Raw genomic sequence first — 17,438 nt, 5'->3', positions numbered from 1 at the left:
AAGTTTTCATTCTGTGAACTTCGTAAACAAATGCAGTGACCTATAAAAATGAACTGGAATAAATTTTCGCTCGTCTTTGAATAAATGGAATAAAGATTTAGTAATGAAGCTCCTTTCACCAAAGATGGACTAATGTTTCCTACCTAAGAATTGAGATGCTTCTATCTTTATATGGATTATTTACAATGAATGATTATACTTAAAATAATATGACTTGTTATTACACGAGAATTCTGCGAGACGTTATCTTATCAGTGTACCTACCATTTATGTACTACACATGTGACTATAGCGAGGCTTATGACCGCTTAAATTGTTGCAAATAATAAATAGCTTCAAGTAGCGGTTTTTCTCTCGTAGTATAAGGGTCAATAGTTTATCCTAACCTAGACTATTATGTAGTATGTACACCAAATTCGCGGAAAAGTTTTTGTGGACTGAGAAACAGTTAGAATATGATTAGATAATGGATCACAGACAAATTGTTAATGTATTTTTATAGTATAAGCAGGATACAAATTACTTAGGAGATCGAACAAATTTTCCTTTAATTGGAACTTACTTCAAATTGATTACGTACTGTAGTTGTTTTATGAATATATAGGTCAGCACTTGTCATTACTAATACTGATACTCAATTGCTCCCTAAGTGACAAATTGGACACGAACCAAATTAAGTTTATGTTTATAAATGCGTTTTAGTAATGCATAATAAACATTAGTGTATTTTGGCATGAAATTGTATATAATCATTATAATTTATACTACATACGTCATAGTTTCATAATTATAAACTTAAAATCGAGCCAATTTTTGTAGATTGAAGTTCAAAGTCTAATGATATTAATAACCATTTAGTTTCGATAATAATAGTACAATAATAAAACAAAGAACAATTTGTCTTTAAATTTCAAAAAAAATATACCTATTTCTCGTTGAAATCAGTACAGTACAGTTGGCAGACAGACAAAATGTTTTTTCCACAAGTTTTTTCGTCCATGTCAGGCAGAAGCCTAGAGGTCAGGAGAAAAGTATAGGTATTCCCTAAAAAACATTTTATTTAAAAAATAAATTGAATTCGTTCTTTTTTTCTTTAAAGCGGAACATTTTAATTTTTAGTTTAACGTTAACCTATGCACTTTGTAATTATGACAATTTACAAACTAGTATTGCCTTGAAACTTGTATAAATATGGTCCTCTGTATGTGAACGACTTCTATTAAATAACTGCTGTTTAATGACATTATTCCTATAATTAACTAACCTAATAAATAGTAATAAACACAAAGGCAATTCTTGTTTTAGAATCATGGAATATTTGTTTACGCATAAAGAATATTATCTTGTTTTATCTTTATTGTGGTTTGTTCGTACTTTGTAGTTCATACATACATGCCTATTTTAATTTACATAGGTAGTTCATACACATACTCTTTTGAAGACACGTGTTTGTTGCGTGCTACCAAGTAGGTATGTACCACACTCTACAATTAGTGCGTTTTACAGCTGTTGGCCTCCGTTATCTTTTAACATTGCTCATAACAACCAGGCCCTAAGAGCTATTTTCAGTACAGAATAAAGAATTGTCTCAGTCTGCCATCCAACAAGGGTATTTGTTCAGTTATGTAGGTACATTTTGAGTTCTTACACTTTGTTCAGTAAAACACGGTAAAACTTTATCTTAATATAATTTTATGTAGCAGTTAAAGTATGTAGTTAAATGGCAAAATATTCTTCATCTTAAAACATCATTTTATATAGTAAAATAGAGTTCATTTATTTATTTATTACATTCAAATTCTTTCTTAGATACTTACGTTTTATAAAAAAATCGATGCTGAATTATTTTTGCATATGATATTAAAACAAATACATATTCCTTTAATTAGTTGTCAGTGGACAGTTTGCAAACGCAGATACTAGATTTCTAGGTAATTGAGAGCAATCGCCCACGTTTCTACAAACGCAAATCCTGTTAATATGAATTTATCTGGATAAGCTTGGATAAACGACAACCTTAGGTTATCGAGATTAACTTTCTCCCTTAATCAATTAATAAGATTTACAGTTTGTGCAAATAATTCTCACTAAGGAAACATATTTTCAAACAAGCAATCTTCTCGATCTTGATCGAGTTTTGTGAACTCATAATATACACTTTATACAAGTCTCTATAGTTACAATAGATGTGACAAAAAACTTCAGATAAGTAATTTTATACAGAGGGTCGAAAAAGTCTTATGAGTGCGGTTTTTTCACAAAACTTTCCTCGTTTGTATACAATGAATTATGTACCTAATGCATAAATGATACCAGCGTTGAATTACTTTGTTTATTCATGAGATGTCGACCTACTATGATAAAGGCCGTTTGTAGACAGATCATAGAACTTTGTATACCTACGCAGCAAATCCAGACCATATTATAATTTCGACATCACTCCTACACTAATAGTGCTTATGTAAACAACTATACATCACCATCAAGAGACAGATACTAAGTCCAGAAGTGATTGGATCTTAGACTCGATGCAATACTCTTAGTTCCGTGTAACTTTCTCCTTTAGGTACTTGTCTAACAGGAAGGCAGCAAATGCGTAATTCAATTTAACTTATATAATGGTAAATGCAATGGACGCACGATGGCATTTAAATCTAATAAGAGAACTAGCAGAGTATTTTAGTCTAATTGTTACGTGGGTTTAGGTACGTAGGAACTTTATTTGTAAGCTACGATTTACGATCACGTGGCTGAAAGACAAGAGGCTAATAATAAATATCTCTCAAAGTACGTAATTAGATACTGAATCACTAATTATGTATCCTACTTGTCTCATGTCTGTTGAATTTAGATAAGATGGACGTCTTGGTAACCAACCATTTAGAATGGAAATAATACCTACTATAAAGGAACAGGATTTTCGATTGAGTTTTTTCAATTACTCTAGGTCGATGAGAATTGAAATTCACCTTCGTAGTATCTTAGTTCCACTCCTATAATCCTCAATTGTAAAAAAAGTTTAAAATTATTCCTTACATGTACGGTCTAAAGAATAAATAAAATCGTAAGGTAGATAGCGCATATCGATTGTAGAAGCTGTAGTAGCCATGACCTGAGCGAAAACATACTACCTTTTGGCGGAGTTCCAGAAGCTGCTGCTATAAATCGTAGCTGCTTTATCGGTATCAAACAATTTATTTAATAATCACCATTATTTATTTAAAGATGATGGAAAATTATTTGGTTTTAAGGTAATTTATACTTCAAAGAAAACCATTTAACTCAAGGAGTGTACACACTTTTTTGATTGCTTGTGTTTGATGTTTTTCGTCGTTCATATTTATAAAATTTTAAACGGTTCTGAAAACTTGAAGACGTTTTCATGATTCTTGCAATAACTCATAAGCTACATTTGATTTCTTACAAAATATTCTGCTCAATACCATGCTCTATGTAGAGATAATATTATAAAAGCAAGGAAATCGGAGTGATGATATTGTATGAACGTCTATAATACTTGCTTTGTGTGTTAAAATTTTTGCGTTGATGCTTTTTTCTCTATAATTTTGTCAACTTGAATTTATATGAAACTGTTACCGTACAAAACAAGCTTGCATTTTCCTAACTCACCCAGTTACATATGTTATGTCACTTTTTCATACATATGTAAAAGTACACGGTAGTAAATGTAATAATAATTAATCAAGGTCACCTTAGCAACCTTCTGATGTTACCAATACACGTGATTCTATATATGCATGTTCTATACATACGTAAAGTACATAACCAAGTGTTGATCGAATTGTATTTGCTGATACGATAAGGCTTCTGATACCATTTATTCGCTCTGTATTTACCTTGGCACTAATAAATTGTGATTAGAATAAGATTTATTTATTAATTTATATTTACTGTTATTAAATTACAAACTCTACAAGGTATTAATAGTATCGTTAATTAAATTGGTATTTTGTATCATCAATAGTTAATTGTTTCTCGTCAATTTCGGTTGAAATTGATCATGTACTTACCTATTAGGATGGTATAATATGTTTTTTTCCAGTTAACAACGATGATTTTTCTTTAATAATTGATATCTATATTATAATAGTAGGCATTGAAATGCCTAAGTAGGTATGCCTTCTTACGGGATGGCCATAATGTCTATTTAAAAAAATATTCTCAAGTACATGTACTTACTTAATTAAAACTATTATAGGCTAATATATTACGTGAGTAAAAGAGCATTGACAAAGTCTTAGAAGATATAATCCTGTTTCTATTCATTAACTTTGTATTAAATATTACGTTATAAGTGCGTCATAAAATATTTATAAAAATGTCATTCTATGTAGTATTACATTACATGTAAGTACTTGTTTGTTACATTGAGTGTTGTCAACACGTTTGTTCTAATTGCAGTAAATAAGTACCTATTTTATATTTTAATTCATCGCGCTTTTGTATATCTGTATTTAACTATAAGTTATAACATAAGGATGTAAGTAAATTTTGGTAGTATTTCTTGAGAAAGTATATATATACATATTATCTCTATCTGTAGGTAGTATTAAAATTTTCGTCATTATATTTGCTCCTAGTTACAACACCAATACGTACTTGGAGTTTGGATTCCAAAGTAGGTACGCTTTTCTCACAAATAATATGCCATAGCGAAAATTTTTATCAGTGGTATCAGCAAAGAAAATGGTAATAGAATTTCTCACGGTCCAAAACGATAACTCGATATATGGAATGGTAAAATAAGTATTGTATATGAATATTACTATTGCATTAATGTTTTTGTGTCACGTAAAAAAATATAATAGGTTTAGTCATTAACTTGGTTCAATATTCTATTTTAAAGACACTTGTGTTTAAATTATATCACAATATGTACTTCTATTAGGTAACATACAAAGTTACGAATATTTGAAATATATACGTGGCGTTTCAAATTACGCATTAGCAGCAAAATATTCACGGAAAGGATTGTAGAATTTTATTATAATTTATTCCATAGAGACTTGAAATCGATCTTAACTCACCCTATATCCCGGTTCTCTAGGGAGTTGTTAGACGAGCGCGGCACCAGCGGTCTGTAGCTCGACCTGGTCATCTTCGCAGCTTAACACGTTCCCGACAGCAAAACAGCGCTAACTTCTCTCATGGATAATTACCAGTTATCGCACATTACGTTTAATTGAGCACGACACGCCTGACACATAACGATACGTTTCAACAACTGATTGCTATTGTTTTGCGTTGTTTATACAGAGATAGCGGCTATCTATAAACTATCGACACGACGTTGCAACGGCACGTTCATTGCAGCACGTTTACGGATAAATAAAACGCCGAAAACGGCTTATAAAATTATTTACGTTTGTAGTCTTGTGAATGGGCCGATCAATAAAGTTAAAGCTCGGGGTGAAAGCTCCCGGTGCTTGCCGCGGGCCGGTTTCGCGAGCTTCTAGTGTTCACAACGCCATCTCTATTTCAGTAGTCAAAACTTCGCCACGGGAACTTTTATCGGAACAAAGAGCAAAGTATGATGACCTTATTAGTTCTGATATCACCTTCTAAGTGGAAGCTATAATTATGTACCGTTCGTTATCGAATTTGGTCTAGTTTGTGCATGTAAATGTATTATTTCCTTACGTCCCTAACGATGATAATATGAGGCCGTTCAATTGTATAATATGCCACAATGATGTCATCTACCTACTACAATAAATTGTTACCTAAATAATGTTGTATATTTAAAAAAACCATTCTATAAAAAATACTGATAATATATTATATAGGTCATAATATTGACCACAAGGCAAGGTCGTCAATGAATTATTTGATAAAAACGTATTTCATATCATTTGTTTATTGTAATTCTTTTATAGGTACTCAGTTTGCTACTGAGCTCTTTATGTTGCAGCTCTACATTATCTCGTTTCAAACACAAGGAAGCTATTTATTGTTTACAATTTATCATTACGTTTTATCAGTGTATCTACTTTAGTTATAAGTTATAACTTTATTTCATAATGCAAAGAAGTCTTATTTCGTTTACAATACGTTGTACAATATAATTCTTTAAAGTGCAAAAAACTAATTAGGTACAAACTTGAAATAGTCTGTTGATATTAGATATCTTTTTTATTTTCTTCTGTTTCCACTAGAGCTTCCTTTTCGTTTATTGCTTCTTTCTTATCATTGTCTTCTTTAATTAGTTCGTCGAGTTCTTTCTCAGCATTTCGCAAGTCTTCCTCTGTAATATTGAGGTCTGGAAACCGTTTCTGAAATAATAGTGGATAAGGTGATTTTAGAAAAGGCAATTTAGGCATAACAAAATAATGTCGTATAGTTATTAAAGGTAATATAAATCTGATCTATTATAGCAATAAAATACTAAATTATGTTTACTGTAACACGATACATGTTATTGTAGAGTTATTCTTATGGTATTGCGAATTACAATGCATAATATATATAGGATTGCATTTATTGTCACCTACTTATATTCAACTATCAGATGTACCTATGTTGGTTGTATACACAGACGATAAGCGTATCTATTGAATAGCTACTTGAATGAAATGTTGTTATTTTTAAATAATTGCTCTACTTAGCTAAATATATTTCAAAAAGTTTTTTTTTTAACAAGGAACCGTTACATTCTTTTGATATTTGTAAATGTACGTAAACTCTATAATTTTTTGTTACTTAGGTAAATGAAAGCTGTATCTAGGGAGATATAAGGAATTGGGTAGATATTATCTCCCGTAGTTCATAAGAGTAACACATTACAAATAATTATAAATAATTAACAAAAATATCTACAGAGGGTTCTAGAAATTAATGATAAGATACTGATAACATTGAAGACACGATATTATAAGTCTTGAACTGCAATGCAGACGTTTTGACATTTGCAAAACATTCCTTCAACATTTTGATAGGAATTTACTGTGTACCTTATAATAACTTAGGGTACATGAAAGAATATCAATAGTAAGATACATAACGTTTTTTCGTAACTCACATTACGCTTACTCTTACATAATACATTGGGCATATTGAGCAAAAGTAGGTACGTAAGGTACGTTATAAGACTAGAATAAATAATCCGGGGTCAATTGGTGTTTGTAGAGATTGAATGAAACATTCTAAAAATAAAACATGTAGTACTAAGTACCTAGTTTACATATAACTGTAGTATGACTTGAAATAACTTGTGTAACAAATTTAAATAAGTTTTATCTTATTATAACTTGCTATTTGTTACGACCTTAGAATACATAATAAATAGTCAGTTTATATATTATATGTATTCTAAGGTTAGGATTATAACACCGATAGATGGTATATTCTGAATACTAAGAAAAGAAAATATTAAAAATAAACAACTCTATAGAAGAGAAGGACAGCATTCTTATGAAATTCGTTTTTTTATTATTTTTTATCTCGTCGGCAAAGGATCTTGTTGGGTTAGTAAATAAATTATCTTAATTATTTTATCAGATACCTACATTGTGAGATCAAGAGATACGTGTAGGTAGGATTTAATTTTAACGAAAACCGTTAAACAAAACAAAACCATTGTATTTTTAATTATTACGATAAATCTAATTTGAACTATTCGTCATTCTCTCCAAATATTTACGATAGACGAAGAATCAGAAGAAATTCAGATAATTAGATGAATATTTATAAGTAGCCATACCTGAATCTCTTTCAAAGAGTTCTGGATATCATTCTGTTGTGACCGCAGTCGCCTCGGCAGCGTGAACACAGCGTGGAAAAGCCTTAACATTATCCAACAAAGACCTGTCAGAGCTCCATATGCAAACATAGTTTTTAGCATGGCCCAATAATCTACACCTACTTCTTGGTGCTTCATTTTTATATATTTTAGCTAATAAAATAAAATTTAATTAGGTACTGCACACGTATTCGTGTGAGAGGTGTATGGAACAGTGGTAAACGATGACCCATTTCCCACCAATTCAATGTCATTAGAAATTATTGATGACTCAGGGGAGGTCAACATAACACGAAATGTTTCATATTTTATTTGAAAAGTTCGTTCTGTATGCGTGTAGTTTGCAACATTAATAGTTGGTGAACTACAAATGAGTTTAAAGAAGTGTATTATCATGATAATTTTCACAGCTACAGGCTGTGTGTTAGTAAGTTAATATTGTTCGAAATGAAATAAAATGTGAATCAAGTCTATTCTAAAGTTTATGAAAGCTGAACAAAAGAAAATTCAATGACATCGAGATGGTGTCGCATAATATCATGGAGACAGTTTTCTTTTATACTTACCGGTCTTCAAGTAGGTAGGTACCTACCTATACTTTCGTTATAAATCGGTTTGTTACGAAAAATTTAAAATAACCCATGAAAGGTTTCCAACATTTGAAATCGATATAAATGCTTTTATTGTCTGTGACGAAGTGCTGAGTTTGAAATGGTATTATTTTTGAGTATACGGTTTTTAAAATAAAAAGCACTTAATTGACTGTCTCTACTTTTTCAATTCAATTTATATAAAAAATTATGTACTGAACTGTTACTGATAACTGCAAAGTGACGAATACATACGTGAAACGTTAAACCATTTTCATGTAACAAATACTTTAAAGGGACAGAGGAAAAAGGATTTTTACATGATGATGAAGTTAAAAAAAACACATCATATCAATATAAAGAGTATTTATTGAATCTACATCGCCAATATATACAACGAAACATTAATTAACAAAAATAAATAAATTAATAACTTATTCCAAGGAATATTAAAATTATTTGCTTCATCAAGTCCATCGACGAATTTAATTTCAAGTGAAAATGATATTCTGTTTCACAAATGTAAGAAGTTTTTATTAATTGATTTTTAAGACACCTTTTTTTTCAGTCGCTTAAATCGTTAATGGACTATGAAGCTAGCTGTAAAACTATAGGTGCATCATAAAAATTATAAATCCTATAGGCCAAGAATCAAGATAAGCTACATCAGTGATATTATACAAAGTTAATTTTATCATTGTTGCGACGCTTTTAAAACTATTCCTGAAACCATATTTTAGAAAATTAATGTGTTGTTTCTAAATGAATATTAAATAAAAATGTGCATTTCTGTCAAAAGGTTCTTTAATAATTTTGATAAATCATTCATGATATTCTAAATTGGACTATAGGAACCAGAACCAGAACTATAAGCAATGCACTTTTTGCCATCGAAGAGTCAACAGCAGCAAGTAATTCCCTCTCGCTCTAGTAAATGAAATTAAACAATGTTAGAAAGGAACAGGAATAGATAAATACAACAGTTTTTGAGAGGTCTCCCTTCAAAGACCGCTTTGGTAACATTAAGGTTATATTTAGATATATTATATTTTAAAGATGGCTATTAGTTAAGAATGCTTTTAAGAATAATTTTCTTGGTCTTTTAATCACAGACTATGTAAAAATACACAAAATTAGTAATATTACTAATTACTAGATGATTATGTGAAATTTATTGAAAAATGATGAATATAATATGGGTCTATATTTTAAAATATTTTAATGGTAGTATGAACACATTAGGGTATTTATACACCCATTCTTTATCAAAGGAACAATTTTATTGAATCAAGTGTACTATTATTTAATAGGATAGGTACTGCTTTAAAATAAAATTGTATGTTAAATAATATGGACTATGTTAATGCGGCGAAGATATTTCATATTAGTATTAGGTGCGAAAAAAAATCAAGATAGGTAAAATATATTCAACAAATGGCCACTATTATGTACATGACTCAATTTTACAGGTACATCTATTATATTTCAACTCTTTGATATGAGGTTTATTGTATCTTAGGTACTTATCGGTAATTATTTGAATTTACCTATAAAATTAATTAAAATTTTAAGGATAAATTGAAACTACCTATAAAATTAATTAAAATTTTAAGGATAAATAAGCCATAATCTTTAACAAGTTAAAATATTAGTTTGGTTTTAGAATTAGCTTATATTCAAGATTTCAGTAGAAAATGTAGAAATAAATCAAACTATTTATAAAAATAAACTCCAGTTAAGAATCGACAAAAAATCTGAAATATTTATTCATTGCTATCGTATAAATTTACGGATTAACATTTTTACAAAGCAAATAAATAAATATATTTATGTAAGATGTTTCTGGAATACATACTTGTGTTATTTTGGGAAACATATATAACTAAGTCTTTTACAATTATTATTGTAGCTGCAATAAATCTATTTGATATATGATCATGATTTTAGTGTTTTAAAATATATCTACAAAATGTAAACCTTAAGAATAGTTTTTCATAGAACACACAAGCGTAATATTGTGACTTTTCTACTGTATTTTTGGGAAAGGCTATTGGTCATGTTATAAGTTTAAACGTGTACATAAATTTTAAAAATGATATTAATATAATTGATTATTGATTAGTAGATAAATAAAATTATTATCCATTGATACTTAATATCGTGTGACGTCATTTTAATATTATTTATCGGGCCTCTTTTTTAAAAATATGGTACTTTCGATGGTGAGTCTGATTTTCTTATACGAATACAGAAACCAGTGACATTCTTCTTCTTCTAGTTCTCTTAATTAATGGCTCCACCCAATAAATATGGACTCCGCCAATGCAATGTCCAGTATATGTGGGAGATACAGGACTTAAATTTCAGTCAGTTAGACTTGTATGGTTGACACATTTACATTCTTACTACGTTCAAACCAAGGTTCAAACTAAAATTCAGCTATTTTGATTTTCATATGTGCCCTTTTAATATGATGGATATATGGCGATTTTTATCTTTGGAAAACGGTCGAAAAAATGATATAAATACGAGGTTAACTATCCTTTGTGATATAATAATAAATGACTTGCTATAAATTATTTAAAATATTCAGATAAACGTATGTCATACAGATTGTATGATACTGACCAATAACCACCCCCTTTTAAAATGACGGAGCAACTACGTAAAAAGTGAAATATAAAAATGTAATTTCTTTATACAGTATAAAATATATTAAACATTTGTTAGGATATTTTGGTGTCTGCTTTTGTCTAAGGCATGTTTTGAAGGCATTCCTTGATTTGCGTCCAGGCTTGAAGGTTCTAAAAAGAAAAAAATTTTTTTTTTCAATTAATGCTATACATAATTATTAATTAGTAAATCTTTATGCGTGTAATTTTATTATTATTTAGAATAGAATAAAATACCTTTTTAGCTGCTTTCACTTGCAAAGCGATAAAACTGACAAGTGATTCATGAAGGTCTTTATCCTTTTGTTTTTGGAAATATTCAATTTCAACAGCTGCTTTCTTTGAGAACTCCCTGAAAACGAAATCAAATGCAAATCTATATTATTTTAAAAATTGATTGAATTGTTTTTGTATGAAATAGCTTAGCCACCCATCACATAACAGAATGACAGATTTTATAACTGAAAAATAAAAAGTCCGGCCGTCAGAATAGTCTGGTCACTAAGGCTTTCGTAATTTTCTTAATTTTTCCACGGATCCCAGGTTGGGAAAGGCCCTGTCGTTGATGCGGGTTGACGGAACACAGTGGGGTTTTGGTCGGTAGAAATCCGACATAACCCACGGCCTCTTCCCCGGAGGGGCAAGATTTCCCCACTTACAAATAAAAAAAAAGTTTGGGAAAGGCTGCTGTACAGTATACAAGTGCAGATACTAACTCGAGTTCCACCCGTGCGCGTTCTATAGCGAGCCTGTCAGCCGCGATCTTGGCGTCGAGCGCACGCGTGCTCTGGTCGCGCACGATGTCGGGCTCCGTGGTGCCGAACAGCCGCGACATTATCCCGGACTTGCCGGCCGCAGCACGCGTGCGTTCCGCTATCCTGTGGATATAGAAATATATTGCTACTAGATTTCCGCCCGCGGCTTGGCCCGCGTTTTCAAAGGAAAACCCGCATAGTTCCCGTTCCCGTGGGATTTCCGGGATAAAACCTATCCTATGTGTTAATCCAAGTTACCCTCTATATGTGTGCTAAATTTCATTGTAATCGGTTCAGTAGTTTTTACGTGAAAGAGTAACAAACATCCTTACAAACTTTCGCCTTTATAATATAAGAGGCTTATATTAGATTAAGATTAAGATAAACTTAGAACCTTTATCATAACTAGATATACAAATAGTGACAAAATATCCTGACCAAAGTCCATCTGGAGTGAAGTATTGGTGCTATGTAAATTCGACTTTAATTCATGTGAATAAGGTTGAATTTATTTTGTGTATATATTGACCTAAGGAAGTAGAACGTGCCAATATAATGCGCGATATTTTTTTTTTTGGAAGATTTTTACATGCCATGTCAATAAAAGCGCGACGGGGACTGCATTTAGCACCTCTGTTGTGTTGGTTTTTATTTCATGTTCTCTGCATCTTTTATTGTCATCATATTTGTGTATATTTAAATAAAAAATTAATATTTGATATTACATTTTGCTCACACACATGATCAGAATAACATAATGTTAAACACTTTGAAAAACAACATTCAAATTGAAAGATATTTTCGATATTTTTATTACATAAAAAAATAATCTTGTATTATTATAACGCATTTAAAATGTGTTTTAACAAAATATAATCAAAACTTACCGATTGTTCAAAGCATCATTAGCATTCTCAAGATTGCGTTGTAATGCTTCATGGTTCGCACACAATTGCTGCAAGGCCGCTGCAAAGAACAAATACTCCTTGAGCTGGTCTGCTAGTTGCTCTTCATCTTCAGCTATCGACTCTATTGAATCTGCTATGGAATCTGTAACATATATAATCATTTTATTATATACTAGCGGTCCGCCTCGGCTTCGCCCGTGGTACATATTTCGCAATAAAAAGTAGCCTATGTTCTTTCTCAAGGTCTAAAGAATATCTGTGCCAAATTTCATCAAAATCAATCCAGTAGTTTATGCGAGAAAACCATACATACATACATACATACAAACCTTTCCTCTTTATAATATTAGTATAGAAGTATAGATATTTGTAAGTTGTAGAAAGATGTTTTGTTTTTGTCACTTTTTTGTTGTTGTTAGTTGTTGATTTGATGTGAAGCAGGTGCCAGGTCAAATAAAGGATCAAGTTTCTTATTTAAGTAATATTTTGATAATCTAGTTGGTAATTAAATTCTTATTACTTATCTATACTAATATTGTAAAGCTGAAGAGTTTGTTTGAACGCGCTTATCTCAGAACCTACCTACTGAAATTGGACGATTTGAAAAATTCTTTCGGTGTTAGATTTATCGAGGAAGGCTTTAAGGCTATTTATCATCACGCTAAGACCAATAGGAGCGGATCAATGCGGGTAAAACCGCGGGGATCAGATAATTAACCTTATTTACTAAACATATTGTAAATATTTCATTAAATTTATTAGAATAAGACTCATCTTGCAACTTACCAAAATAATGCCCTGCTTTTTGTAGGCCATCACCCATTTCTTTCTCTATGACACTCCATTCACTGAATAGCTTGCCGTAGTTAGCATGAAGTTTGCATAGAGCATAATTCTTTTCTATTATTTTAGATCTGAAATATCCAATTTCATTATTTTCTACAAGAATTAATTATCATTTATTTACAATATCAACTTGGATACTATCAAATATTCATTTTATGCACATACAAATATTATTTATTGAGAGAATTTGTACATCAATGAAAAATGTTTCCTAATTAAATTAAAAAATAATACCTAGTATAAAGAAAATTTCCTAAATTAGCCTCTAGTTGTTTCCCATAGTTTTTAACGCTATCAATTTCTGGATCTGGTTTTTTGAGCCTTATTGATACTGACAATGATTTTATTTTGTTTTCAGCTTGCAGAATATATCCTGTGGAAGAATAATTAAGAAGATGAAACAATATTGAATGAAATACATAGAATTTAAGAATAGTATCCAAATATTAAAAAGTTATAGGCCGGAAGATACTGACACAAAATATTGGGTCATTTGTAACAGTATGGCGGTTCTTCAGGGGTCTAAGTATGCAGTGACAAAAAGAAAAAAAGATGGTCAGAGCGCTGTTTCCCTTGGCCCAGTCGCGTAGGCGTTAGTTTTATTGAAATCAGAACAATGATGTTTATGATATTTATAGGGTCACTTGTAGAACAGCAGCAACCTCGCAGGACAAGATATCTAATATCATAAGTAAAACAATAACAAGTAAGTATTTTAACTACATACATACCACTGTCAGTAATAGTTTCTCTCCATCCATGCTCCTGTTGCAGAAAATTGATGAACTGGTCATCAAAACATAGCCGAGGGTGTGAGGCAACCCGCAGTAGGAAGTTCTCGAGGCCAGCTCGACGACGCTCTATGAATTCAGGGTCTGTTGTGTCACATTTCCTCCATGCGTATAGAATCTGAAATGATGTTCGCGTTCTTCTGGGTCATGTCTTGTTTTAGTCAACAAAATATAGAATATGACTGCATAAGGTAGCACAAGTTCTTTTTATATCGTACTAGCTGCGCTCCGCGGTTTCACCTGCGTGGCTCCGCTCCTGTTGGTCTTAGCGTGATGATATATAGCCTTCCTCAATGCTATCTAACACCGAAAGAATTTTTCAAATCAGACCAGTAGTTCCTGAGATTAGCGCATAAAACAAACAAACAAACAAACTCTTCAGCTTTATAATATTAGTATAGATTGAACTCTTCAAATAATATATATTCTGTATGTACTATGCGTGCCAAATAAGAATAGGACTGTCAAGACGCCATATTGTTCAGTAATACGCGCTAACTTCATTACCAAAGCGTAAAGTGTGCAAAAAAATCAATAAAGAAATTATATTCAGTTTAAATATTTAATGTACGCTTTGTTGGTATTTCTAATACATTTCACGCCAAATTTATTATGAATGAGTAGGATTGGAAAATAAAAGCACGTATATAAAAAAAAACATATATATTATTTCAGTTTTTATCAATCGGATAATATTTCCTCTACACCACTTAACACAGCGTCATCGTCGTCATATTCTGAATCTTCATTGCTGTCGCTGTCACTGCTATCTCCGCATTAACTATGAAAATGTTAACTTTTTATGAATACTGTTTCCACACCTGTATAATTAATTTATCCATAATCCATCAGTGAAGTTCAATAAATAGTATTTTTTAATGAATATAACGATTATACAATACCTAATTAAATATAATCATGAACAATAAAAAATAATTATATGAAAATTCTTTTTCGCACATTTTTGCTGGCAGTACTAATTTGACAGTTTTCGTGTGAAGTTGGCAGCAAGCGCGGTCCTATTCTTAGTTGGCACGCATAGTATAATGTTAATCCTTATTAAACTAGTTTATAACTAAAACTGAGTTTTAATTTGCCTTTCCTAGTAATTTTATTTAATTCTAATGTATGTTTAATCAAGATTGAAAATTATCTTATAGGAGCTGTGCTGAGGATCACTAGACTATTATTAAATAATAGTAAAAAACTACTCACTCTTTTTTCAGGCAATGGCGGAATAACTACATGTGGATATGTAACTTGTAAATAGTCATGAATCTGTTCAAACTCTGTGTATCGGCGCCATATCATACTTATTTTGGATTGCACTAGTTTATATTCTAGGTCTGTTACTCTGAAAACAAATAAAGCATATTAGGATGTTAAATAATAAAATAAGTAAATGATTTTTCTAACGTACTTAATAGACAAAAAAAATAAAACATAAAGAAATTAGAAAGTATTGTTATGAATTTTAGAGTTAGAAAACTAGTTGTTAATTATAAGCAAGACCATAAAAGCTTTTATATTTTCCTGGTAAAGAGAATGTAGTTGTTAGCGATAATTAACGAGATGCTTATCAAGATGATAGCTTTGTTACGAGGATAAGTAATGAAATGAGGTCTTACTTTACATCAATTAAGTACACAGTATAATGATCTCGTACATGCAGTGTTCCGTTAGCCCGTTTCTCTGATTCCACTATTGATATATCAACATGCTTAATTAATGTATCCTAAAAATATAAAACATTTTTAATATAATAAAAAGTAGGCGGTCTTGAACTGACAATCAAAAAGATTAGGTACTTGGTTTTCAAAAGTATCTACAGTCTGGATTTCACACTCCGATTTCGGTAATTTGATCGGCGAATTATCTGCCGACATTTTTACAAGCTCCTATATTTTGTTTAGCTGGTTATCTTGAAAAAACAATTGTATCACAAAACTGTTGTGTTTACAGAATAAATTGATGACTGATGGGTGAAAACTGAAATGTCACGAGTGTTGACAGTTGACATTGACAGGAATATATTATAGATGCATTATGTATGGAACAGACTAAGAAAAGTATTATAGTTTTGTAATAAAATAGTTTATACTCTCATGGAAAAAAAATATATTTAGCTACAGTTAAAAATAGCATGAATATTAAAAGTAAGAATTAAGTATTCGGAAAGATTTTTATTTTAAGCTATTGCATAGCTTCTATCGCGGGCCTTGGGCGCGGGGACCGAATCGAGAAATTCCGTAACGAAAAACCTCACGCTCCCCACTCCGACGCACACGGAGGTGTGACTTGAAGGCATAGCATGCAATAGCTTTACCGCGGCAGTCACCGAGTGCCACACGTCTTTTTTATAAACTTTCCGCCCTGGGCTTTACCCGCTTTATGTAAAACAATAAAATATTATGTATTAAAAAAACTTTCCTTTTTAAATCACATCTCTATCTATAAATAAAACCATCAAAAACCTGCTCACAAAAGTTCGAAAATCACGAAAATAACCCGAAAAGGTAGAAACGAGTGTTATTATACCACACAAAAAGTAAATGGGTAAGCACAGTGGGTAAGATATTTCTACTCATGCAGGAGTACCGTAGTAGGTAGGTATTTCTTCGAATATCATAATATTATATTTGGTCACATTCTTGATACAGGAGTAAAAGCCCTAAAAAGTTTAATAGAGCTATATGAAAGTGAGGGTAGGTATTTTACTATTTTTAGCTGCTGCTGCATGATAAATATTTTAAAGTTGTAAAGGTCTATAGCTATACAATTGGGCGAAAATGTAGCTAATCGGAATTTAAAAATTCGAAGTGGTTCATTAGATGATGAATAATCAATTTTTCTATGGGATATAAATGTTTTATCGCAGTAAATAGTAGATAGTGCACCACTCGCACTCCGTAGGTAGTCCGTAGTCGCCCGTAGTCGCCTACGGCCTAACTATCTGTACCAAAAAAATATCCGTATCTCTACCACAAAACCTCTCCGTTTCGACGTGAAAGAAAGACAAACGAAAAAAAAATCACTTTCGCATTAATTAAAAAAGTCTCTTGTGGTATAAATACATATTATGTTTGGGCAGAACTGAAGACAGAAATGGTGGGGCAA

The 17,438-nt window shown here is 31.2% G+C and overlaps 3 protein-coding genes across 4 annotated transcripts in view; all 3 read right to left on the bottom strand.

Annotated features, from left to right (window-relative positions):
* Positions 1-5,416, bottom strand: part of LOC149905338 (uncharacterized) — a 39,314-nt gene extending 33,898 nt beyond the window's left edge. The window contains exon 1 of the mRNA XM_090106276.1: positions 5,049-5,416. Coding sequence (XP_089962402.1) covers positions 5,049-5,119 — 71 coding nt within the window. The 5' untranslated portion in view covers positions 5,120-5,416. The remainder of the gene's footprint in view (positions 1-5,048) is intronic.
* Positions 5,417-6,057: 641 nt separating this feature from the next.
* On the bottom strand, positions 6,058-7,960 carry LOC149905337 (uncharacterized). The gene is made up of 2 exons (XM_090106180.1): positions 7,721-7,960; positions 6,058-6,293 (listed from the first exon to the last, which is right to left on the bottom strand). Exons 1-2 carry the CDS (start codon positions 7,895-7,897, stop codon positions 6,141-6,143), a joined length of 330 nt encoding a protein of 109 aa, XP_089962306.1. The 5' UTR covers positions 7,898-7,960; the 3' UTR covers positions 6,058-6,140.
* A 740-nt stretch (positions 7,961-8,700) lies between these two features.
* On the bottom strand, positions 8,701-16,312 carry LOC149905336 (sorting nexin-4-like). 2 transcript variants are annotated; one of them, XR_016457160.1, is made up of 11 exons: positions 16,130-16,312; positions 15,950-16,056; positions 15,537-15,675; positions 14,262-14,439; positions 13,765-13,903; positions 13,471-13,598; positions 12,664-12,826; positions 11,738-11,899; positions 11,259-11,373; positions 9,938-11,153; positions 8,701-9,896 (listed from the first exon to the last, which is right to left on the bottom strand). XR_016457160.1 is itself a non-coding variant. In XM_090106458.1 (10 exons), the coding sequence occupies exons 1-10, from the start codon at positions 16,205-16,207 to the stop codon at positions 11,103-11,105; spliced, it is 1,260 nt and encodes a 419-aa protein (XP_089962584.1). In that variant the 5' UTR covers positions 16,208-16,312; the 3' UTR covers positions 8,701-11,102. The 2 variants fall into 2 exon arrangements, 1 of the variants encoding a protein (XP_089962584.1); XM_090106458.1 differs by having other exon boundaries at positions 8,701-11,153.
* Between the last annotated feature and the right edge of the window lie 1,126 nt (positions 16,313-17,438).

The sequence above is a fragment of the Colias eurytheme genome, chromosome 10, assembly GCF_061535395.1.
Source record: "Colias eurytheme isolate Ceu_HAF_F1 chromosome 10, ilColEury1 Martin Lab GWU primary, whole genome shotgun sequence".
Lineage (NCBI taxonomy): Eukaryota > Metazoa > Arthropoda > Insecta > Lepidoptera > Pieridae > Colias > Colias eurytheme.
The sequence above is the reverse complement of the archived record's forward strand: the minus strand, read 5'-3'. Positions and strand labels throughout refer to the sequence as shown.